The sequence below is a fragment of the Dunckerocampus dactyliophorus genome, chromosome 3 (genome assembly GCF_027744805.1).
Source record: "Dunckerocampus dactyliophorus isolate RoL2022-P2 chromosome 3, RoL_Ddac_1.1, whole genome shotgun sequence".
Taxonomy (NCBI): domain Eukaryota; kingdom Metazoa; phylum Chordata; class Actinopteri; order Syngnathiformes; family Syngnathidae; genus Dunckerocampus; species Dunckerocampus dactyliophorus.
The window spans coordinates 17,573,093-17,599,374 of record NC_072821.1 but is presented as its reverse complement, the minus strand read 5'-3'; the positions used below and the strand labels follow the sequence as shown (position 1 = coordinate 17,599,374).

The 26,282-nt window shown below is 40.2% G+C and overlaps 1 protein-coding gene and 1 non-coding gene across 4 annotated transcripts; one reads left to right on the top strand and one right to left on the bottom strand.

Annotated features, from left to right (window-relative positions):
- Window positions 1–53: 53 nt before the first annotated feature.
- On the bottom strand, window positions 54–26,070 carry pla2r1 (phospholipase A2 receptor 1). 3 transcript variants are annotated; one of them, XM_054771665.1, is made up of 30 exons: window positions 25,644–26,070; window positions 22,509–22,889; window positions 22,255–22,428; window positions 20,595–20,759; window positions 20,394–20,507; window positions 18,311–18,460; window positions 17,867–18,061; window positions 17,634–17,797; window positions 16,869–16,979; window positions 15,337–15,449; window positions 14,321–14,490; window positions 14,012–14,220; window positions 12,604–12,749; window positions 12,212–12,296; window positions 11,906–12,041; window positions 11,794–11,829; window positions 11,537–11,697; window positions 7,926–7,990; window positions 7,327–7,430; window positions 7,114–7,250; window positions 6,675–6,792; window positions 6,443–6,582; window positions 5,978–6,119; window positions 5,322–5,557; window positions 4,171–4,345; window positions 3,914–4,048; window positions 2,657–2,779; window positions 2,398–2,571; window positions 1,909–1,944; window positions 54–1,674 (listed from the first exon to the last, which is right to left on the bottom strand). In XM_054771665.1, exons 1-30 carry the CDS (start codon window positions 25,780–25,782, stop codon window positions 1,460–1,462), a joined length of 4,449 nt encoding a protein of 1,482 aa, XP_054627640.1. In that variant the 5' UTR covers window positions 25,783–26,070; the 3' UTR covers window positions 54–1,459. The 3 variants fall into 3 exon arrangements, with proteins under 3 accessions (XP_054627640.1, XP_054627641.1, XP_054627639.1); XM_054771664.1 differs by having other exon boundaries at window positions 55–1,674; window positions 2,398–2,574; window positions 25,644–26,068; XM_054771666.1 differs by lacking the exons at window positions 22,255–22,428; window positions 22,509–22,889 and having other exon boundaries at window positions 2,398–2,574; window positions 25,644–26,069.
- Window positions 1,309–1,381, top strand: trnaf-gaa (transfer RNA phenylalanine (anticodon GAA)). The gene has a single exon. It is a non-coding gene; the product is annotated as a tRNA-Phe (tRNA).
- Window positions 26,071–26,282: the final 212 nt, after the last annotated feature.

The following is a 26,282-nucleotide window of genomic DNA, read 5'->3' as shown; positions in this document are numbered from 1 at the left end:
AAGTAACACTTAAAAAAGATAAATGTAAAAACCATATTGTCACAAATAAACTGCTCAAAAAAATAAGGGAACACTTAATCAATCACACTTCTGTGAGATGTGAGACTGTCCACTTAAGAAGCAACAGATTGACAATCAATTTCACCTGCTGTTGTGCAACTGGAATAAACAGGTGGACAGCAACACACCCCCAATAATAACAAAATTGATTTCCATTCTTCATTTCTGTGTGATTTTCAGCACATTCGACTGTGTAAAGAACCATGTATTTCATATTATTTCATTAATTCAGATCTAGGATGTGTTATTTTAGTGCTCCCTTTATTTTTTTTAGCTGTGTATACTGATATACAAGTATATGTGACTAAGGGTAAAGTATAGGCACAAGTTGGGGAACATTTTACCGATCTTAAAACATAGAAGTGCCTTCGCAAGTCGGACACCAAATGTAATTTTAATTCAAAACATCCTTATTTCTCCCTGTTTGTTCAAGTGAAGTACCTTTACTGTATGTTGTGGAACACCACAAATACTTCCTCATCATATGTACTAAATACAGTTAAGTTTCCATGCAACAAAACAAACTTAATGTTATGCTTTCCTCCATTAAAAGTGGTGTTTACACACACACACACACACACACACCCTGTCAACAAGGATTTTGTTCTTTTGTTTTTGCATAGTGCATCTGGTATGGTTTTATTCCTTCAAAGTAGCTATGAATTACTAACATCCTGCTGTCAGATTCTCTTACGACTGTCAATAGCTGCACGTTGCTGTCACATTTTTCCTAATTACTTCTTACTGTCAACTGTGGCTTTCAGTTGAGATAAATAAAACATTATTTTATCATTTGACCTTCAAATTTACACACAGTAACTGTTCTGTTGCAAGACCAGTTGAAGTAACCTCCTGAACAAGAAACAAAGATACATACAGAAAATGTATTGTGTATTGAAGTAATGCACATGTCACATGAAGTCATTCCATTAAACTTTAGCTCAGCAACATTTCTTTTTTTTGGGGCCCACCACAAATGTACGGAACTACGTACTTTGCAAATGTCAGCTTATATTTTGCTTTGCATAGTTTGATAGCTTTGAACATACAAAAACTATAAAACATGTACTTACATCTAATATAGTAATAGTAATACTGACAAGTAATGACAGAATACTGAATTCCGATTCCTCTTTCTTGAGATGGAGACAATCTTGTCTTTTTTTAATGTAAAATAGATTTTGAGTCGTACATGAGTGTCCCGTTTTCAATTTCATTGAGACACTACTCCTAAATCTGCTGCAATAGGCCGAAATAGCTCAGTTGGGAGAGCGTTAGACTGAAGATCTAAAGGTCCCTGGTTCGATCCCGGGTTTCGGCAGGGGGTCTCTTTTGTAGAGAGCTTATCTCTTGCAGAGTCAGCTTCATAGTCATTTGTGGCCTCCGGTAAAAAGACACACTATCCTGAGTGATCTTCCAGTTCAGCAATCAGCACGTTTCCATCAGACTCTGTACCACGGGAGCCGCCTTGTCTGTAATATGCGCTACCCAGGGAAGGGAGCCCCTGAAAATGTGCAGGGTTTCTCCTGTAAGCAAGCCACACTGCTCCTACCAGCAGAGCAAAGATCAACACCGCTACCAGCACAGCGGCAAGGATGACTCCGTAATGCAATCCTGAAATACAAAGAACACAATATGGAGGTTATACAGTATGTAGACAAATGTTTATGCATAAAACCTGTTATTTCTGGTCCTGTATTTAATAATCACATACAGTATGTACAGTATAATAAATATCTGTAAGATGCTCTTTATCATTGCAGCAGTAACTGTAGCCAGGCACCTTATTTCCATGCTATCTATAGCACAATAAAGCATTTGTAGCATTGTAATTTAAGTCCACTTTACCATTGACTGGTTGCACTTCCACCTCAGTGGGTACATCTGAACAAGAGCATATCAAGTAGTTAGTCAAGCCAACAAAACTCAAGTTAAAATTTTCTTTGGTATTTATTTCAACTTTGAATCAGATAATCATTTCAGTTCCTCTGACAAAATTTGCACTGAACAGACCACCACAAGAGTACAGTTGTCAGTCAATAAAGCATAATTTGCATATCTTACTGCTTCGATTTCCATGAAACTCTTCACACCACCAGGTGGCAGCATTGGTAATATTAAACAAAACAGCAGTTGCCAATCATTTTCACACTGAGCTTTCTCACCAGTTGTAGTTAATAGTTAGAGGACATTTTTACTTCTAATGGAGAATGCAGTTGCCAGACACTGTGTAGACATTTGTGTCTTCTAGTCTTTTGAGCACTGAGCATGCCATTTTGATGAAATGCCTTTATCAACGTCAAGTCAGTTCAGTAGTAAATACTCAGTTCAATTTACCTGAGATCGTTTTGCAAATAAAGCCCAGCCTTTCCGTGCACCCTGACAAGTGCCACACTCCATCAGTGGCCCTGGTGGTGACACAAGTATCTGCAGTCATCAGCTTGAAGTCTGGAGCTTTGCCGGGCCAGCTGGTGTAGTCTAAAGGTGAACCGTCCACCCAGGCCATAGAGTCTGCTATAAATAGAAGCCATTGTAAACTGTCATGTGATTTCAGAAGTTAGTTATGGTATGACGACTACGATGGATGGATGCTCACTGTCAATGTTGAAATAAAGCCCCAACCACATGCTTTGGTGAAGGAACCCTGAAGACCAGAGTTGCTCCAGAACAAAGCGGTTCTCTACCTCATTCTCGATAGACAGGATATCTGAGATGTTGACTGCAAAACATTACAGAATGTGAAAATTAATGTTCAGTGTTATCCCAATAAGATATTATAGGCGCTGTCTATCATGGTTAGGTACTGCAATGGGAGTGCAAGTGTTTGAACGTACTATATCCCACACTCTTCCTCCTCAGCCTTGACTTCTAATTGTCGATAGCTTCTCTGAGACTGCGTGTATGTGAGCGCACACTACAGACATTTGCTTGTGTACGAGCCGTGAATGACTGACAAACATTAACGCCACTCCCCTTTTTGGGCCGAAGGACAAATCTCATTTAGTTTAACTGAAGAATATAGACATTTTTTGGTACAGTTTGTTCTATTTCTATTTCTATTTCTATGTTGTATTGGTAACATGCTCGCCAGGAGCTGGGAACCTTTTTGGCTAACAGAGCCATGAAAGCCACATATTTTAAAATGTGAGAGCCATATAATATTTTTAAACATTGAATACAACAAAATATGTGCATTTTTAAGCAAGACCACCAATTTTAGAATATATTAAGTCTCGGAATTTCTTATTTTTAATAACATTATACTGAAGCTAACCAATAATAAATAGAACACTTCTTACCAATAATGCGACTTCTGGTGCTGCATGGTTTTGCACCGTACTCCGTATCTTTCTTTTTGCCATCTTCTTCGTTAAAGGGCTCTGCAGAATTAGCTAGCTGACTATTTGATCAAAGGAGGAAAGTCTACTTCTTGACCTCTCAAAGACCCGGGTAGGCTGTCCTTTTGGGCTGACCCGGAAAAGGAGAGCTGGCATTTAATCCAGGAGGAAATGGAAAACACCTTAATGAGAGCACCAGAGGAGGGATCACTCCTAAGGAACCTTTCCTCCATTATCAGAATTTAATGGTAGAGTCCCTAGTTCTATCGTCTATCTATGTCTTCTATCATTCTCAATGAACCAGAACAAAAGTAGCCTGCTGGTTCACAAAGAAATGAACATCTAAATACAACCCCGGCTCCATTCTAGTCTTAAATTGACCATTGGGGCACAAATGATTGAGCACTATGAATTCAGCACTATAATATTAAACTGATTCTGTTGACTTCAATAAAGTACATCAGACATTAAGTCAGTGGTTTGTACCCCACACATTTTCTTTCCCTACACCCTACCTTTCTGTCTGCAGTGCTCTCGTGCCTCCTCAAAACTCAGCCTCTGCACCACCGGCTCAAAGTTGTAACATCCGTGTCCAAACTTCACCCACGTTGATGGGCACACCGCCTCATATGAGACAAATGGTTTATTTCCTGCAAGGAAAGAGCAGCAGAGTGGTGTGGTGCTGTCATTTTTGCACAAATTAGAAATACCAAGGCTTGGAATCAAATCTGATGCTGTGTTTGATATACATCTCATATAGATAATATTTTACTTGGTGGAGGAATGTGACACAAGGCTCCTGGCAGCAGAGTTTCACAGTCAGCTCGCCGCCATCCTCCACTCACGTCCATGTATACACACTCTCCTGTCACAAAGTCATCTTCAGCCGAGTCCCAGTGTGTGTAAACTGTATCACTGCCATCGGACCACTGATAGTTGATACTACTCTGTAAACAGATGCAGAAGAAGATGTAGAAGATCAAGACACAGGTATGGTGTGATGTCCAACTGCAATGAATGGAGTGTGATAAATAAAGTAGATATTAAATAATGACAATGAACATTTCTATATTTTTTGATACACCAATGCATATGAAATAAAATGATTTTGTATTCATTCACATGTGTCCTCAAGACAAAGCTGAGATAGTTTTCTAAACAATGTCCCACATTTATATTACCAATACCAGCAATTGTTAACTCCACACAAAACAAAAACAGACGAAGAAAAGAGACAGATATACCGGATGTATGCTGTGATCAGACAACAAAAAATTGAGCGAGGCATCAGAAAGGGGGATGCAAATCTCGGCAGATCCAAAATCTATTCTGCCGAATATTGCATCCCACTGTTTACTAAAAATGAATGAGCTTGAGGCATATTTTTCAATATTTCGGCATTATATTTCAGATATGTGAATGGGCGGAGCTCCGTCAAGTGCAACACTTTTATTTTTAATTTTACACAAAGGCACTGGTTGGGCAATTTGTCGTTACTGATAAACCCGACAAAAAGTGTCGCTTCAATTCCATGAAGTACTGTGTCTTAAAAAATAGTAGAGCATATCATAGTGTAAGTTTCAGTGGAGCGTGCGTGCTCTCGCGACCTGCAATCAAAACTGCATAACACCGGACCTCCACTTTCTCTCATACCGTAGGACGGTATAACGGACTATTTTAGCAGCTTTTAAACCGTGATATTTTCATACCGTGGTACCTTGAAACTGGTAACTGGCCCATGCCTACTCACAATAATGCATCGATAGACCCATAACGTCTGTTTGTTTCATATAACCTTTCTAGCTAGCCATTTTATGTTTTAGCTACTATAATTCAAACGGAACAGAAATGTCCAGTGATTTCCCGAATTCTAAACAACTGACCAGAAAACACTGAGGACACACTTCATAAGCAGTCACTTACATCTTGACTGTACAGTCCAATCCAATGCGGGACACCCAATCTATTGACGAGGACAGTAAGGAAAGCCTGGTGGTAGGCATCCGTGATGCTCACGAGGTCCGAATCGCTGTCAATGCACATAAGCACGGCATCGTACCAGCTCATGTTGCTAGACATCACCTTGTAACTGCGACCTCTGTACTCAATGTTGCCAGGGAGAGGGTGGCGAGAGGAGTGGGTGGGAGGTTTGGATGTATCTGGGTCAAATATGATCACAATGAAGACAAAAATATGTGACAAAGAATGTTATTTTCCTATTTCTTCACAAACCGGACATGTTCGGTATACCTGCACAATATCTGATAGACATACACGAGAACTGCCTTATATGGAGATTGTTTATTATTGTGGTTGCATTTTGTAGTGGTGTAAAACTGCACTAGCTGTTTTTTATATTTTGCTCCATGTGTGTAGCTAAACAAGGTAACCAAATTATAATTAATTAAATAGCATTACTACCATTGTAAGAATGTTTGACACAGCTTTATACAGTATTGTATTGTGTTTGCATATTCATTGAAGGAACTGTGTCATACCACAGTGTTCTATTTAATGATAATCATTTATGAATGTGTGGTGGGGTGGGAATTGTTAGAAACGGGAAGGAGAACTCATACCTTGTGGTTTTTGGCAAACAAAGCCATAGCCGTCCTCACTGCACTTCTCATCATACCACTTGCCCGTCAGATGGAAGTTGTGGTTGTTGGACAGAACAATGCACAGTGGTTCATCAGAAAAGCCAGTGAGCAACTCATCCTCCTGTAGTTACATCAAGTACATATCAGTACACATATTCACCTTTCTAGTAAATGCAAGCACTGTCCAGTTTACATCAACCAAAGTAAGCACATTATCACAGTGTGGTGATCAAAATAGTAGAACGTGAAGATAATTTAATGCAGCTTCGGTCTTACGTGTATTGTTGACAAAAAAAAAAATACCGTAGTTGAAATTATCTGATGGTCATGGACACTATTTACCTGAGCATTTGCTTTTGATTTTGCAGATTCACATGAATGATAAGATTAAATGCAAACTGTATGTAATAATGTGCGTCAATGTTTCTCTTCACAGGAGCTTACATCGAGGTAGCTCTTTGGTTCAACAGGAGACCAGTTGGTGTAGCTTACTGGTCTCCCATTGGTCCATTTCATGGTGTCCTGAGTCCACAGACCGATCCACACACCTACAGGGCTTCCCTGGAGCAGCATGGTGATGTAGGCTGTGCAAAAAAGACAAGCAAAAACAACAATGCAGTGTAAAAAAACAACTTAATGAGGGATTGGGCAATTCGGTTTTAATGATTAATTTGACCTTGTTCAATCTCATCTTCTATGGCCACTAGTGAGCCTTGGAATGAGGAGCAGATGGACTGGGCATCGTTCCAACTCTTTCCCTCCTTTGGACTATCAGGGAGGTGAAGCAGGAGACACTAAACATACAGACACACACATGTACTTAGACACAATGAGAATGGTCCCATTTGCATGTAGTTGCCTTTGATAAATGGAGGGGTACTGGATGCCACGGTACAAGACACAAGGATAAGTACTGACTTGATTAAATTTGAGGCCAGTGAGACAAACAATGTTGTAGAAGTGTTTAACATCTCATTTCCAATCTTCACTCTATTAACTTTAAATTGTCTTTAGTTAAGAATTCATTCAGAACATGTTTGCATTCATTTTATCATACAAATGACAACACTGTGTCACTATATTTTTTTTGTGTGTTTGTGTGTGTGTGTATGAACCTTGTGTCCAAAGTACAGCCATTTCTCTGGACACCCTCCAATGTAGTGTGGCTCTCGAGGTGTCTCCACCACTGAGACAGTCTTTCTCTTACAAACATATCCATGAAGATCACCACATTTATTGGTCGACCACTTTCCTGCATCACACAATCCATCCACGCACATGTTCTAATCAAGAGGTGTCACAGGTGTGTGTGTGTGTGATGTGTTTACCTGTTGACGAAGACATGGTGACACACAACGCAGTTTTTCGAACATCATGTACATCAGTCTCCTTTGCCCAGTTGTGAAAGTCAACCTCTGTCTTGTCGCTCCACCTGCAAAACATAACAAATATACTGGATATACTGAATGTTGTCAACCCAAATAAGTGGCACTATGTTTACTTTTCAGACATCATTCTAACATCACCTCTTATACTATTTAAACAGTGACTTGGGGGAAACAGCTTGTGTGTTATACAACATGCACAAGCTAACATCCAATACAAACGCTGTATCCAAAATTCTTCACTTCCAAGGTAACCAAAAAATATTAGAAAACCCTCCCAGTTCAATGCAGTGCAGTTATACACCACCAAACTCTAACACCAATGCTAATTAACATTGTTAAATACGTGACACGTGATGAATGTAAAAGCGAACATGTGTACCTTACATTGTGGCTACAGAGTGTAGATTTGAAGCGGCAGCAATAACAATTGGTTTTCCAGTCATGTAATTAAAAATGGATTTATTCTAGACATACAATTGCAAACTACTGTAAGGGAACGGCAACATTCGATATTAAGCAGCTCCAAAACACACACACACCTGACCTCCTCTCCATGTTGGTTCATAGAAAGTCCAACCCACCAGTCAGTGGGCCCCACTGAGAGCTGAGGAGAGACAGAAAACAACAACGTGATTAAGTCCTCACTGTGTTGGAAGATCAGCCTTTCAGGGCCTCTCTCTACGTATGTCGCTCTCCTTGTCCTATTTCAACAACTTTCATTGCCTTCTTTTGTCATCACCAGCCACAGCAACACAAGAGATTCAATAGTGATTCAAGAGAAACATTCTTCTTCCTTAGTGGGTCAGTGCTAGCCTAAGAATCATTCACGCATGAGAATGACCATACAGTGTAGGAAGTGTTTTTGAGCTACATGTGTACTCATATGAGAAAAGGAGGTGTATATTGAGTTGACATTGTTACAAAGAACTGTGAAACGCCCCAGTGGTTAAGTACATTTCACGGGTTGGGTTTCAGGGATTTTGCAGTGCTGTAAAGTTGCACCACAGTATATCACATTGAGCGCTGTTTCTAATATTTACATATGATGCAGTGCACTTCTACACAACTGCAAATCAACAAAAGGAAAAAGTCCTTTGACAAATTCATTATGGTGGGGACAAGATTAAATTGCAATCAGGTAGCAGTTTATATGGAAATAAGGTGATAGCTCTAAGAACTTAAGTTCACACAGACAAATTCAAAAATGAAAAGTGAATAAACAGCCATCCTCCCTCAAGAGACCCTTGTTAAGCTGTTCACAGATGGAGAATACATAAAAGAATCGCTGATAAAAATATCAGAGCATCTACGTGTATTCTCCGAATTAAAAAAATAAACAGGAAATTACTCAGAAAATTCAAGAAATGTCTCTCTCTGCAAAGACAGTCAAGGACAGGATTAATAGAATGGTAACAAACATCATCAGTAGGCAAATTGATGGCATTAATTCAGCAGAAAAATATTCAATTGCCTGTCATGAGTCAAGTGATGTAAAGAATATTAAGTCGACAGCACTGATATGTAGATATGTGAACTCTGATGGGCTTTTTGTATATTAAAGTTGGCTACATTTTGTTTTTACACAAACGACTCAAAAAGGCCTACATACAGTAGTTCAGTGTTTAAATTATTTCAAAGTAGGCCTACACATGCACCACCAATTTATCTTGCAGATAGGACAACTTGTTTAATTAATCACACAACGTTCTCCCATCACACATTCTGACACACTGACAGGTAAGTGACCGAGTCCCAATGAGGCTTGAGTGTAATGAGTAGTAATTTAATGAAACTCACGAAACATTTAAGTTTTAGATCTCGCTCTATAAAACAGAGCGAGATCCACCCCGGCAGCATCGCGCCGTGCACATGTGTGATTTATGAATGTGTAGCGCTCCACTATGCTCTCAGTGTACAGTGACAGTGCACTGATGGCTTGTGACGCCAACAACAACAACGCCAGAAAAAGATTTTTCACTAGTCAGGTTTGAGAAACGAGGGTGTGGAAAATCTGCAGATTTAGCGACACAGTCGCCAAGCTGAAAACACTGCCTCTTGAGTTTTCCTGGACCCGCGCCGTAGACGTACGCAGGACAAACAGTTGCCGCTCGCCTTGCAATTGGGTGGCCAAAGGATGGAGCTGAACATTTGATACGCTTAGAAAGATGGAGCCAGCCCTGGGTATAGGCTTAGAAAGATGGCCGAAAGATGGACAGGGCTCGTCGATAGGCTTAGACAGATGGAGGCAGCCACCAGATTGTCGCCAGCAAAAATGGACTCGCAGGGGTCCATTTTTCCATGGACCATGGAATCCATGTGGTCCCTTTCTTGAGCAAAGGGGCTGTTAGAGGCATAAAGCACCAAGTCAGCTCGAGGCAGGAGATAAAAAAAGATACGAGTAATCTGACACCGCATTCAATGACAGCATGCTGCAGAATAAAATGGCAGGATTCACCTATTCCCTTATTAGTTCCTGTTGGTGTAATGGTACAGCTGCTGCCTTTAAAACCAGAGGGTGCAAATTTGATCTCAGCTGTGTTTTTTTTTACTTTTGTTTTTTAAATTTATTTTGGACTAAAAATAATTTATTGAACAATTTGTTTCCTATGTATTTGTATTTCCATGTATCTAACTAAATTCCAGACATCTCGAGAGCCACACTACAATTGAGGACGTTTTGATTTCATGAGTTGGGTTCCAGGTTTTCAGCTAGATTTTTATGCAGTTATGTGAAATTGCACTCACACGGAGAGCTGTTTCTAATATTTACGTGTGATGCTGCAAACTTCTACACGACTGAAAATCACAACCACAGTAAAAGGGAAAGAAAAAAAGTCTTTGAATCCACATTTGAACCAGCGACCTAAGGATTTCAGCAAGCAGCTTCAACAGTCCGCCGCTCTACCAACTGATTGATGGAGGGGTGACTCCTTGTATATGTTATCACATTCAATTTGTAACAAGATGACACTGTGTTATGATTACATTGCAGTTGATGTAGAAATGAGGTGATCTATATATGTTCACAAAGTAGAACTTCAAAAAATAAAAGTGAATATGCAAACCCGCATCAAACGCTCCTTGTTATGTTACAAAGAACTGTGCTAGTAGTCCATTCAATAATGCAACATCCCAGTGATTTAGTATAGTGGTTCCCAAACATTTTACAGTTTGGGACACTTCAGACATTTGACCTGAAGCCATGTACCCCCTACTCCTGCACACATAACAAAAAGAAACCGTTTTTATCTTAATTAACTTGAAATATTGAACATATTTGGTGAATTAATTTTATAGTAATTCCGAGTCAAAAATGTGTATTTTTCATGGTCACATTTTGATAAATTTTGTGTGTACTGATAAATAGAAAAGTTCTCATCCTACATATCTTTTATTCCAGTCTAATGTTGGCATCCTTCCATTTGAATGGATTGAATTTGAGCTTCACTTTTTTTGTCCACTCACAACGGCTATGGTTTAAGTCTGCATATTCATTTAATACCAAATTGAAGGGGAAAGTTTAACAATCATGATAAAGCTGCGCCGTGCGGGGATTGGAACACCAATATAAATGAAATATTCAAGATTAAACATTCTTAATCCGCAAAATAATCATCAAACTTATTTATTTGTTCATATGATGCACACAGAGCAATGAACAATTTCACGCTCTCTCTCCTTCCTACTCCATTCTCCTGGCGCCGCAAGGTGTTCAGGCGCACTCGTAATTGAGAGAGTTAGGCGCTAATTGTTTTAATTTTTATTCACGTACCCCCTAGTACCCCCAATGACAATTGGGGGTACGTGTACCCCACTTTGGCAACCTCGGGTTTAGTACATTTCACGGGTTGGGTTTAAGGCTTTCAGCTTCAGGTTTGTGCTGTGATGTAAGATTGTGCTGTCTCATACTGAGATACCTGTTCTGAGCCCACTTCTAAACAACTGCAAATCACAGTCAAAAAAAAATGTCCTTCGAGCAGCCCCTACAGTCCTCCACTGTACCAACTGAACTTTCAAAGGGTGACAAGGTGCTGACTCGCACTAGATAAGATGACACCAAGTTAGGTAACTTGAGGTTAAATTGCAATCAGCAAGCAGTTTATATAGAAATGAGGTGATAGTTCTATGAATATAAGTTGAATAAACGAACCCGCCTCAAGCGCTCCTTTACAAAGTGCAGCTCCTCTCTGGAGTGAATGGACAGCAGGTAGGCTCCCATCATCTGGCAGGCCAGAGAGACGGCGTCCCATTCAAAAGGCTGCTTGGCCACCAGGTACTCAGCGCCACGGTAAAACACCCATGGCTCGCTCTCTGTGGAGGAACCACAGGTCACTATCACCTAACTTGCAACGTTTCATAAAATCAAGTCAAGTAAAAATGTGAATTAGATGAAAACATTAAACTTACGCTCAGTGTACCAGTAGGGTTTTTTCAGTTTATCACCTGAAACACAGGTCAGTTTGGTAAATGATGCCGGCATGGTCTTTATATATACCTGCGCTGTGGTGATGACTTTTACCTCTAGGCAGCTGACAGATCCACTCATGTTTGCCATCACAAGGCTGTGGAATGAGGTTGTTGGTCAGGTCACTGTATACTGCACAGTCCCTCCTATCATCCTCATCATTTTTATCCTCTATGAAGGAGGTCATCACCTACAAAAAAACTGACATCAATATAAATAGACTCAATGGCCACAACATAAGGCACGCTTACATAAGGGGTTAGTAGTGCAGTGTAACATGAAAGGTGTTTCTAATGTTTTGGTTACTTCACTGAAGGGGCGTATCTGTAGTAGTTAGAGGGCATTTGTATGGGTACTTACAGGTGAACCATCAGACCATTCCCACACTCCAGGATGTTCAGGGTCTCTCTTATTTAATCCAACCCAAAACCAGCGACCCTCTGTTCTGAAAAGTAGGAGCAGAACACAAACAAACTGTAGTTACAGTAGGTGTTCAACATGCCAGCTTCCTCTCATGTGAATTGTGAACTTGCTAAGCTGTCTTAATACATACATATATTTGCATAAATATAAAATCCACATTTCCAAATCCTGCTCAAATGACCTACCACACCTTTGAAAATCAAAGGATAAATTCCTTGTACTAGAAATATGAAAAATACGAGGTAAAGTGACATATTGTAGTACATGTATTTGTAATCATATAGCCTATAAGTTTCCTCAATTAGCAAGACACAGAGGGCAGTACCAACCCTTCAAACATGTGACTGAGGAGTTGCTTGACAAACACTTGCTCCTCATAGTGATGAAAACTGACCAGCTGGCCGCCGAGGGCCTGACAAAAGAAATCTGCTTCCACCCAGGAACGTTTCATTAACACTTTTTCATCATGGAACACCTAAAAGATATACGTATTGTCAGCTGAGGAGTGAACAATTCCTAGTTAAATTGTGCACATTTTTGTGATATTAAGATTAAAACAAAAAATTGTAATACCCTTTTGCATGACCAAAGTTCCAAACAAATAAAATTAACTAAAGACTATAATACTTAACGACACCTCGTACCAATCAGGAGATACAATACAAATATGCCCCCTAGTGGCCGTAGCACACGTATGAGGTCAAAAGGATCTTTCAGGAATGCAATTACATAATTAACCCATTATTTATTTTACGTGCATCAAAAATATGTTCTCCTGAAAACTGACTGTAATATCATGGGATTAAAGAAAAACTGCACTTTTTTGGATAATTTTGCCCGTCATCCACAATCATTTGATGAAACATGAACTCGCATGTCTTCCCCTCTTCTCTGCCGTCTAAAGAGGGAAAACAACTAGCATGAGGCAGCTAACAATGCACGTAATGGGACTCAACTATTTTGACTATAAAGTCGTCTAAAAAACATCCAACAATGTTTTATGTACATGCTGTGACAATGCAGTAACAGGCACATTCATGATAACATTTACTTGCAGTATTTTGCCGTATTTTAGTCACTTTAAGCGTTATGGAAACTTCTTTCCTGGGCGCATTGATTTCACAGAGCCCATAGCAACTAATGCTACTTTTGTCAACAACAGCTGCATAGAAAGTGTGTGTTTGTGTGTTTGGGTAGGGAGAGAGAGTGAAATGTCGGAGCGGACTGGCGTGTATTGGTGGTGTAAATGTGGAGCTTGCCAAGCCATGTTGACAGAAATCGAGTGTTTCTGCTGCATTGAGAGGCACATAGTGTTACCATCAATGGAGAGGCTTTGAGCAAGGCGCTGTGTCACTATGCCAGAAAAGTAGTTCTTTAGTCTTAGCTTCTGCAATAACAATGTCGCTGTAGCTAGGTTAATATGCAGGTCACATTATGTAAATGAAACACTGTTGGCATTTTTTGGAGTTTTGTTTTAGAGGGCTTTATAGGTGGAATAGGTGCGTCTCATTACGTGCAGTTTTTCTCTCTTTAGAACGCACAGAAAAGATGTGTGATTTATGTTTCACATAAGGATTGTGGATGATGTGCAAAATTCCCTGAAAAAAGTAGTTTTCCTTTAAAACATTTCATTTCAATATTTTCTTTGTTCCAGAGTATGCTTGAGACAAGGGAGGACAACTCATAATATACCTTTGAGACTGATGCATAGTAGGAGGAGAAAGTTCATGATTTCACCTTAAAACAGTACAGGATTCCAGCCTGTGATTCCCATCCTGGAGGGCAAGCGCTGAAGGCATCAGTGTGGGGTTCTGGCAGCTGGACTTCCTGGTAGCCGCTGATTCTCTGCTTACAGACTGAAAAGGCCTTGAAGGAATTGCAGTCTTTGACCTCCCAGTGACCGAGAGCAGGGCCACCGAACATTGCAACACAGCCATTGGAACTGACTAAGAAGGGAAATAAAGAAAATAAACTGATGAACAATTTACAGATTCACTATAATGAAGATACAGTTTGTTTTTACATTGATAACAATCTAAAGTGTACCTGGCTGATGTTTGTTCCAGTTTGTGAAGGTGAGAGGCAGAGTGGACCCATTGACATGAAGCCATCTGTACTCCCCCTGATTCTCCACATCCACAAGGCCAATCCAGTAATACATGCTGCTGTTGGCCCCATTAGCACTTAGCAAACTGTTGACAAATGCTTGCTCGAACCTGTTGGATGACAAAAAAACTAGATACATTCTTTTAAATGAAGGCAAATAGAGGACGAGAGGAAGCCAAAGTACTAGTTTGTCAAATACATCAAGGAACTACTAGACAAATAACTTTGAAAATGACATCTTCTCAACTACAAGGTAATTAAAGAGCCAACTCCCAAAGACTTGATGTGGCTTCTAGTCAACAACACTCGACAATAACAACTTTACAATATTATGCCAAATTCAACAACATCAACAAACACATTCATTTATTGATTATCAGCTATACGTTCTTGACCAATTTATATACAGAAATTACTTATACATTGTGTTTCAGTTCAAATCTTGACTCCAGTATTTATATATTTATTGTCAATGTTTTGGATTTGTCTTACTTAATGCCGCTACTTATTTATTGCTTTAACATGTTTATAATTAACAATTTCACTTTTACAATGCCACTTTTATTACATTTTAATCGTATTTGTAAACAAACTTTTCAAAAGGGTCATTCCTTCCTTTTGCTTAACACTGGAAAAGCTATATAGTGTCATTTCAATTCCTATTTGCTTATTGATTAAAAAAAAAAATCAACAGCTTCTTTTGTTTTCACACGGGAAGTGAACAAAATGTAAATGACAAAATGTAAAACTAAATATTTTAAGTGTTAACATGTAAAGGTTCTGGTGTGAATTATCAGTAATAAGAGTTGGAGAAGAGGTAGGATTAAATAAGCTCTACTTCCTACTCCTTTTCAGACATGCTGAATTGTGCAAATCCCATGGTGTTCCTTACTGTAATTTGTTAAGCATGAAACAAAGAAACCATACCATACCAAATGTGTGTATAAATAAACCACCTGTTTTCCACAGTAAGGAGGGGAGCATTGCAGTAATAGCCGCTCGATGCATCCTTATAAGTTTGCTCATGGCTGGTGATGGTGTAACAGGAGTGGCCATGGCGCTTCCAGCCCTGCACCATCAACAAAAATGCACAAAATTATTCTATTTTCCATTTCAAATCTTCTCTTCTTAAAACACTATATTTACATACATATAATAACATGTAAAAAAATAGCTGCATACTTGAATATTAAAGGGCTCGTTCGGATATTTTGACATGAAGTTGTATGACACCCCCATCAGCAGTGTAAGTGCATCAACAGTGACTTTTTCCCCACTTCATCCTGTGAGCTGAGTTCTGGTCAGTTTCTGGTGCTGAAGAAAGTAGTTTGTGGATACATGCGCAGATGACGCGAGGGTAGAGAGCTAAAGTCAGAGCACTGTGAAACACACAACACAGCAATTGACAGCCAGCAGCACGCAGTGATATGAAGGGAGACAAAATAATGCAGAGCAATGGTGAAGTCTGACTTTTTCGTGTTAAAAGGTTTTGTGATGCAAATGTATTTTTTACCCTTTAGAACGCATATTGTTTTGAGAAGCAAAACGCTTTACTTTTCTGACCCCACCAACTAGCCAGAACTACTTTGTTCAACACCAAAAACTGACCAGAATTCTTCTTACGGAATGATGTGGGAGCAAAGTCACACTGCTGATGGGGATGTCATACAACTTCATGTCAAAAAATTCAAACTATCCCTTTAAAATACATAACATCTACAAACATCTACAAGTACAGTATGGACGCACAAGTATGTCAGCATACATGTTGCAAACTAGATATTCAAATGGACTAAAACTTGTATTCTGTGTATATTTGCACAATGATTGGCTTGTGCAAGTTTGTTTGTAGTTTCAGTGGTATTTTGACAAGTGGTGTAAATTGCAGCCCCCTTTTAAACCCCACGGCCCCCTCATGAGCGCCCCTTTTAACACTCACCCTTCTTCAGCTTGGAGTCAAAAGTTTTCACTCCATTTTCTGGAAAAATGCTAAACTGACGTTCAACAAAAGAAGTAGTTCTGTTTTTTTTCCTGGTATGAGTCATGTTGCTGAGAAAACTTCCACAGAAGTAAACATGGCGCGCAATTAATTGCGTGAAGTGAGTAAAACACTGACTTAAGCAGAAGTCTTAACAGTCAGGATGCGTCATCGCATCCGCTGACATTGTGGCCTCTGTGCCATTATGGTGTTGTGTTCCATTGTATGAAACGGCCTGATGATTCAGTGGTCTGATATTTCTGTCAAGTCGAGGCAAGGAACAACGTGACAGCCAGAAATGACGTCATGAGCCCAGTGAATGAGCTCATTGTTCTGTTGACCAGCAGCTTGCACAGAAGTTGAGCTGTGATTGTCTCCGCCTGCGCCTCGTGCTGACACAGCAATAACTGCTTTGTCTTAAACCTTGTTACTTGATGTTATGGGACATCACATAATTAAAAATAGTAAAACCCAATTTTGTTGTTTGTGTCTGTGTGTGTGTGTTTGCACCTCACGGCAACCTTCATCCCAGGTTCTGTGTTGATGAACTGATGTTTGGCTTTCTTTTCTGCACACAGCAGGAAGTTGCTCATCACATGACACCAAAAGCCAGGTACCTTCCTGTGGAGGAAAAGTAAAGAACGTATACTCTCTGGACACTTCCTTATATTGACACTGTCAGAGAGATATTTGTGTGACAACATATTTATCTTTGTGGTTGTAGTTTGCAGTGCTGTACAACTGCACAATATTATACTGAGAACTGTCTCAAATATTTCAACCTTTTCATGTCACTAAATCATGTCGTCAGAATTCCAACCACATGTGGGAGAAATTATGACATATTTCTTCCATTCTGTGTAGAATAGTGCACCATTTCAACTTCAAAATCCTTCAATATTTTTGTATTTTCAAAAATGAGTAGCAACTCTCTGACATTATCATCTCACAGTACATGCATGCCAGGAAAATGTCCCCAATGTCTTTAAAAAGCCTTTACTTTAATAGGCTTGACTGGACTGTGCGCAATGAGAAGCATGTACATTTCAAAACATTAATCCAAAACAAACAAAAAATCCTTTTTTTGCTTTTTGTTCTGATAAAAACTAATGCTTTTCAATGGGCAGTAACAATATACATTTTTATTATTTATGGCGGAACAGAGTTACGATGCATCCCAAAAAAGAATGACATACTGTACTCTAAATTCCAGCCCGCTTATTCGTTTCACTCTAATGGAATCAACGAGTTTGTTGCCCACAAGAGAGTTGCCACCTTTGTGTCGGCCCTTGCACAGAGAGTTGCACCAGTCAGGCTATGAGGAGGGTGATACTGGTGCCACATTGTGAGAGTTACTGGCGAGCCATCAGACCACTCCACACTCGGTGATGATGCTTGTTTTTGAAGCCCGATCCACACGCCTGAACTGTCACCAGAAACTATAAAACATAGCATTCATACATAAAACTGCATAAAACCAAATTCTTGCATTGGAGGCCATATCTTACAGTTAGCCAGAAGGCTGAGCAGCATCTCCACCTCAGACAGAGAGTGAAGGCTGGTGAGGTTTGCCCTGTGAGAGATGCATGCCTGAGAGGACTCCTCCCAGCTTCCTGCATCCACCTCTGATAGAACGCGGTAGCAGTAACCGTTATGAGGCAGCCAGTCTTTATCACACACTGTATGGACATACTGCCAGTTCTCTGGAGAGGAGGAATCACAACATAACACTCAAGGATTGTCTACATTTTTGAGCACACATATTCACTGCACACATTGTTTTGGTCTTGCTGCTATAAAAAGGCAGGTCAGAGGCTTTCTCTCCAGGAGTATAGCAGCTGTTCAGACCAGCTAAGAAAATCTTGGACATTTTGTTCTTTCTTCTGCATTCCTCATGTACTCTGTACTTGAGATGTACAGTACATGTGTTTGTGTTTTTCTTGTGTTCTCACCTAGTGGCTCAGCTCTGCGTGTGTCATTGTGTGTCTTCTTGCAGATGTAAGGCAGGGCAGACTCACAGGAAAGACTCTGCCAGAGTCCAATAGGGCCTGAATTGTACACGCCACATTGTCTGTCTTCCTCTAGAGGGCTGGCCGGTAGCGCTGATGAAAACACATTAGAGGAGAACTCTACCACCGAATTTGTTGCATTTTCAAACTTGTGTGATGTGCACAATTGGTGAGATTTTATGTTTAGCATCACATTGAAAAACACTCATAGGCTGAAAAGGAAAACTGCAAGTTTTTTTTTTATTTTGCCCATCTACCATCCTTATGTGAGACATGAAGACGCATCTTTCCCTTTTCTTTAAGTTGTAAATTTTGAATTTTGAAACTGCTAGCATGAAGCAGCTAATAATGCACATACTGGGGATTCACACATTCACTTCATTTTGCCTAAAATCCCTCTAAAAAACCCCTCCAACAACACAGAGCTAGGTTATATATCAATATTTATAAAATATCAATATTTATTTTAAGCACAATATCAAAAACAAACATTACCTCTAGTTAGTGGCCTGAGACACTGTGAGTGAGGCGCTGTGTCATGATGCCAGAAAAGTAGCTCTTCTGTGTTAGCCCCAACAGTAACAATGTCACTGTAGCTTGGTTGGGTGGAACGGTTCACATGGATGTATTGAACCGTTTCAGTTCTGCATGCTCGGTTCAGTCCACTTGCATACTGTTTCGATCATTATATGCTATTTTTCTCATATAATGTATTACTAGAGTGATATAAGCGCTTCATGCGGACCTGGGTGAAGTCCTGGGTGAGTTTCCGAACGTACGCCTCTGAGTGTCGGACACTACTGACTGAGGGGTAGGAACGCTAGTAGCTGTCAGGCGTGACAAATGGCATCATGGCAAATGCAAGCGAGAAGCCTGAGCTGGAAGACCCTCCTATCTCACTACGGTCTCCTGTTTGGGAACACTTTGGCTTCCCTGTTAAAATTACGGATGGACAAAGGCAAGTGGACAAATCCAAAGTTGTGTATCGACATTGTTCCACGGATATCGGGTATGCTACAGGAAACACGTCTAACATGTTAGCACACTTAAAGTGGCATCATCCGGCAGTGAATGTTACATCTACAAGAAAGAAAACCAGCTTAGTGCAAACACTGTTAACTTCAGCATATAAACAACATCTAGCAAGCAACTCTGACCAGGCCAAAGCAGTAACACATGGTATTGGAGTTTTGATAGCCACGAGATTACATCCATATTAAGTTGTTGAGAGCGCTGGCTTTAAGTACAGTCATGGAAAAAATGATTAGAACACCCTTGTTACTTCAGTTTCTTGTTCATTTTAATGCCTGATACAAGTAAAGGTACCTTTGTTTGGACAAATATAACAATGACAACAAAAATAGCGCATAAAACTTAAATTGTTTGGCAGTACAATGCTATAGCTATTCATGTAAGAACTTAAGTGATTTTGGTTACCAAGAAAACCATGGAAGTTGCTAGATATCAGCTCTTAAATTCAACTTCACTTTCACTTACGACAGGTGGTTGGACTTCACGTGCAACAGTGAGCTATTTAACTGGACGGTAACTGTCCATTACATTTCGCCACAATGTTTAAACAATTGTTTAAATTCAACTGTTTATTTTATTATTATTTTTATATTTAAAAAAAACTCAGAGGCTAATTTATTTGAAGTCATTCAAGCATTTTAAGTCATTTTTTTCTTCCTTTTTTGTACCGAAAATTAACCGAAACCGAGCACTTCAAGAAACTGAACCGAACCGAAATTACATTTTAGTGTACTGTTAGACTCCTAGTTAATATGCAGGTCATGTTACGTAAATACAGCATTGTTGGCGGAATGCACAGACAAGGGAAAGATGTGTCTTCATGTCTCACTTAAGGATTGTGGATGATGGACAAAATTTAAAAAAAAGTGTAGTTCTCCTTTAAGGTACACTAGCACAATCAAATGACATCCAACACAACTGACTGCACAACTGTCAGGCGAGTGTTCATTTAACTGTTATGTTTATTATTGTGGTGTTGGACTGCAATCCATACCTGTAGCGAAATTAACCAACAATAGAGGGGCTCCATCAGACCACTGCCACCCCTGCCTGTCCTTTAGGTGATTTAGCCCTATCCACACCATCGCTCCAACAGTAACCATCCGATCTACAGCGAGAATCAAACACATTTGAGTGCAAAAATAGGCTGTAACGGAATTCTGTACATGGTTATGATTGTCTCCCAGATCTATACCTGTGATGTATCTGTGCTCTGCCAGGCTGGTGATGCTGAGCAGATTTCCACCTTGAGCCTGGCAGGTCAGCAGTGCTTGACTCCAGGTGAGGATGGTGTACATGTTGAACTGGTAGCAGGCATGCAGCTCAATGTGTGACTCCCAGAAATGCTGACAGCCGTAATCTAGCATGGAAAGTTTGAATTTAAAAGTACGGTTTAGCTTCATGATAAAAAAAGATTCACACAAACACAAAAATATAAGGATGTGAACTGTAAAACACCATATGGACAAAAATATTGCGACACCAGGCCATATTATTGCATGTGTGGGTGTTACCCATGCATTCATTTATTTGTGGCAGCCCACCTTGAAAAAATTTAGATTTGGTGCTACCTGTTCGCCCTGCTCACAAACAAAAGATAATGGAAATGTTTGTGTAACTCTGTCCAGTACTGTATACAGTATGGCATCGTAACTCTGCTTCTAAAAAAAACTCATACGCACATACCGCAACTGAATTGGTCTTACAGTACATTATAACACATATGTTCATCAATATATCTATATTATCTTTAAAATTGGTGCACACTTACGTGGAGCCCAGGAGATATGTTTTTTAATCGCCCACTGATCTATCATTACACAAAATGAAACCAACACCCATAAGTCAATAACTTCATGTTCTGTTGTTAAGTAAGGTTTGAGAACATGAGATAATTGTCACGTTCGCTCCTGGCCTTTAGGGCCTACTTATGTTATTTGCTACTTCTGCCTTCTCCTGGCCTGTTTTCTCTCTGTGTTGCAGCCACTCAAGAGCAGGCTGGAGACGGGAAGGCTGGGCACACCTGTGGCTAACTGCTCCCTCTACTTAAACTGACTGCCTACAGCCGGAGGACGCTGGTTCTTTGTCCGAACTCCAACTCGCTACACGCATGTGGACTTGCCCTATAGCATTGGATCGCTTTTTCCTACTTTGGGTAATATCGCCCTAAGCTCAGCCCAGCCTTTCTCTTGTTCTCCAGCTGTTCCTAGTTAGAGTAGGTTTTTCCATGGTGTCTCTATCATTTCCTGTTTTATGCTACACCATCGCTTTTTGTTCTTAAATTTTTGCCACGCTGTGCCATTAAAAGACTCGATTGTACTCCAAGCTCTCCGCCTCTGCATCTGGGGTCCTAACCCCCTCAGGGAACGTAACAATAATGTCGCAAATTTATAATGACGCAAACCAAAAAGCTCAATTTTACCCGTCCACACACAAACATTTAGTCAGAGTTTTCCAAATTATGGTTTTGCGTCTTGGCCAATTCTAAAAATTATGCAAAGATGTCATCTCACCCCTCCAAAAAAAAAAAACAACAACAGGGGATGACATCAGGGGTTTTGGCTCACCATCCCTATCTTATTTAATGCCAAAGGTGTTTGATGGGGTTGAGGTCAGTGCTCTCAAGTTGTTCTACACCGACCACATTCAAGCTTAACGGACCTTGCATTATGTACTGGGTCATGGTCATTCTCGAACAGAAAATTGCCATCACCAAACTGTTCCCACAATGTTGGGGGAATAGATTTTTCAAAAATGTTTTGGTAAAATTCACTAATTAATAAATAAAAATGTGTTTCACAATACTGTTGTCCATATAGTGTGTCTTACAGTATGAACAGGCATGTGCCATTTACCATGCACAGGACAAAAACCCCACTTTTCCGCCTCATCATATCGAGTGGTGGTAGAGCACCAAGGAAGATGATCTTCGCGGCCCTCAGTGGTGCACTCCGAGTACCATTTGTTGTTGTATTTAAAGGGGAAAGCACAGGGCATGCCATGTGCATTTCCTAACAAAGTGTGGATATCTGTAAACATACAGTATGCATTAATAAAATAACAGCAGGCCCATGTATGTCGTTTGTGAATGCCACCTGCTTTGGTTTACCTTCATAGGGATTTGAGCATGGCCCCTCTCTGGGTGTGTTGTACCTTTTCCACTCATGATAAGAGTTTCTCTTAACCACCACCATATTTCCAGCAACGGCCAACTTCCAGTGAGAAGCCCCATACAGCATGTTTCCTCGACAGCGCCACCACAGCACAGGAAGGAACATGTCACACTCGAAAGTCCCAAGGGGTTGCGTGGTGTCGGACATGTTGAGGCCCAAGCACGTGCTGGTACCCAAGTTGAAGAGGCGATGGTTGGAGACCCACTTCCACAGCATGCGGCTTGTGGGCCGCTGACAGTCCCTGAGCACCAGGTTAGAATGGTCCACTGTGACACAGCGCTTTAGCGGGTAGCTCTCCAGGACAAAGAGACCCTTTTCTAAAAAGGATATGGGTCGGACATTAAAGGGACAAGAAGATAAATGAAGGAGGGGATTTATTGTCATAAAGACATGTTATCACTAAATGTGACGTCAGAACCTACATCCTGCAACATGAAAGGTGTCTTTATAGCCTGGAAATAACTCAAGTTATTATGAGAGGTTTGTGGCAATAGTCTACACCAGTGGTCACCAACCTTTTTGAGACCAAGATCCCCGGTCTCGGCCGTGAACCTGCGCAAGATCTAATCCGATACCAATCATTTTTTTGGTTAGTTTTTTTATAATAATAAGCTTTTGTTACAAACATGAATTTGTGGAATTGAATATGGTTATAAATCAATCTGTGGTGTGATTTGGAATATATGACATTTTTTTTAAACACATTTCTCTTAGGGCCCTATGAAATTCGTTTTATTTTTCCCAAATTCATTTTTTTCCCGTTTTTATTTTTTAGAATTCAGTTTTATTACCTTTTCCACTTATTTTACCAGCATAGAGTGTGTGCTCTTTGGGTTTGTGAATAAAATGCAAAAATCCTTACATTTACTGATGCAATACATCATTCCCGTGGGAGCTCCCTATACCATGAAGCAGCAGTCCGACCACAGTGAGAGGGAACTACCGCTGTGGCTACGGAGGCGAATATCCAACGTCCAACGCAAAACTAACTTCACCACAGTACACCGCGGACATGTCTGCATGGTGTTGTTGTGTTTTCTTCTTCTTGCGGGTGGCGCGAGTCGAGTGGCAGCTTTGAGGCGCATTACTGCACCTATCATGTTGGAGTGTGGCTCAGAGTGTCGAACGTGATACGGCAACCGGATAGGCCCGATCTCGCGACGGAAGCTGATATTACCCGATTTTAACAAATACAGCGGATCGTCAGCCGATCCCTTTCCTGAAGATTGGATCGGGGCATCCCTAATATATGTGTGTGTGTCTAGAACAAATATTATATATTATATATATTTAAACTATATATTAAATTATAGCTATGTATATATTCATTTATTTTATAGAAAGTAAAGTAAAAAGTGTTTTCAATACAAAGCTTTGTGTTATTATTGGGTGTTGGTGTCTTTTTCTCACTGTGTCTATTTTTGTCATTTCTGCTATTTTTTTAATTTTATTTTGTTTCTGCAGTGATGCAATGACAAATGAGCCACAGCCCTCAGATGGCCCCCGAGCTTTGGCAATCGCTACTTTTGCGGATCTTCGTCGGGGTCGGTCTTGTGGTGTGGGCACTATGAGCAAACTACATCTCAGCTTGTTGGCTCAGTGTCGTGGACGAGCGATAATGAGCCGCTGCTTGAAGATTTTTTTGGAGGTGCACGTTTATGGAGTTATATTTGTACCTTAATTTTGAGGTGGCAAAGGCAGATATTGAGCCATATTAACGTGCAAAATAAGTACTGATGTGTGCACTGGCACGTCGCTGCGCTCTGTCATTCACTCTCTCTCCCTCAATTAACCGCGACATGCTTTACGTCGAGGCATTCCGGTGTACTGTACTGTCGGATTTTGGGGACTGGGCTCCTGGCGGGAGCTTGCGGATTGTGTGCCTGGAGGGCGAGGAGGCTTACGGGAGTGTTCAGTGGTCAAAATGGCTCTCATCGCGACTCTTAAGCCTCCATAAAATTTAAACGATATATATATATATATATATATATATATATATATATATATATATATATATATATTCATATCCTATATCCTTTTGACGAAGAAGATGGCAAATAGAAAGAAAGATACAGAGTACTGCAGAAAACCATGCAGCACCAGAAGTCGCATTAATGGTAAGAAGTTATTTATATACTGTTGGTTAGCTTTAGTATAACAACGTTATTAAAAAGAATACTGTCAGAGACTTATTATGTTCTAAAATTGTTGGTCTTGCTAAAAAATACACACACTTGGTTGTATTCGGTGTTAAAAAAAATATTATATGGCTCTCACGGAAATACAGTACATTTTTAAATATGTGGCTTTCATGGCTCTCTTAGCCAAAAAGGTTCCCGACCCCTGGCATAGCTGAACCGTCTGTCATCGTTTACATTTCCTAAAAATTATTATTATGTCTGTCCATTCAAACACTGAGCACACCACTAGTATAACTAGCTACAGATAAATAATGGATTTCTTATTGGAGTCTGGAGAATATACTCATCAGGTATTTTTCCCCTAGAAAAAGTCTTAATAAAACTGGTCATCTTATCCGGCAATCCTGGAGAGATGTAGCCATGACACAGTTGCCAAACTTTCTTGGCATTAGGATACAACTGCACTGCATCATACTGAGGCCTGTTCCTAATATTTGGGAGACCTTACGTTGAAACATGAGAGGGGCAAATCCTTAGGCACACCTTCCAGAATGATTTAGAAAAAAGGTATCCTACGACAGCAATAACATTTATAATACTTTCTGATTCATTATACCGCATAATTGTCCATGTTATGTCTTTCATTGTTGTAGTTTTTTTTTGTTCCCATGCTATCGTGCACCGCATAACAGAGAATCTTGAACTGAAGAAGCCTGAAGACATATTTTCATCATAAACTCAACTAGTGATCATAAAAAATGTGTGATTGTGAGCCAGTGGGTGTCAAACTATGGGACATCTGCATTCTATTTTTAAATCACGTAGGCTACATATTTACATATGTACGACACGTCATTAATCTTTCCAGATGATCAAGACGTAGACTTAAACAGGACCCACAATTGGAAGTATGACCAGCACTGGACTTACTGTAAAACTCCATGAGCTCTTCTTGCTCCAGAACTTCGTCGTCCTCCTCCTGGGCGGAACACGCACATCTTTTCAGCAACAACAAAGCTACACAAATAGGCGCCACCACGTCCATGCAGCGGAACAATTGGAAAAACATTTCGGCGCTTTTGCAAGGTCCAAATGTCTGAACATTCCGAGACTCCGGTTCTGTAGGTAACTCGGGCTTGTTGTTCCCCCTCTCACACAAAACTTTAGTAGACTTTCTAGAGTTTCAGTGGGGGGTTGCAACGTCACGTCTGACGGAGGAACCGCTGCAGCTCACTGCACTGAAAAATGAACTACCACCCGTCCGAACTGGACAAGCCTGGAACGTACAGTACTGTATGTCTTCTCTTTAGATACAGCACAACAAGCAGCTACGTACATAGCTAGCTTTTAACTGTTCCCTGGAAAACATCGTGCTGCGTACAGTGACTCTTCCCAAGTGCTCACTAAAAATGTAACAAATTTGTAACTAAAATACCAATAATGTGTTGTCTTTAGATACTGTATATCACAATAAGCAAACAATGTGCTAGGACCTAGTTACATATATAGATTTTACTTGTTCATTGGAAACCATTGTGCTCCGTTGAATGAGTTTTCCCAACTTTCAAA

Coding starts and splice junctions, on each gene's coding strand:
- pla2r1 (XM_054771664.1), bottom strand. CDS start 25,782: ATGTTTTTCCAATTGTTCCGCTGCATGGACGTGGTGGCGCCTATTTGT. Junction 16,980..17,633: donor GTGCAAGGGCCGACACAAAG/GTGGCAACTCTC, acceptor TTTCCTCCACAG/GAAGGTACCTGGCTTTTGGT. Junction 7,991..11,536: donor TAAAGGAGCGCTTGAGGCGG/GTTCGTTTATTC, acceptor GTCTCTCCTCAG/CTCTCAGTGGGGCCCACTGA.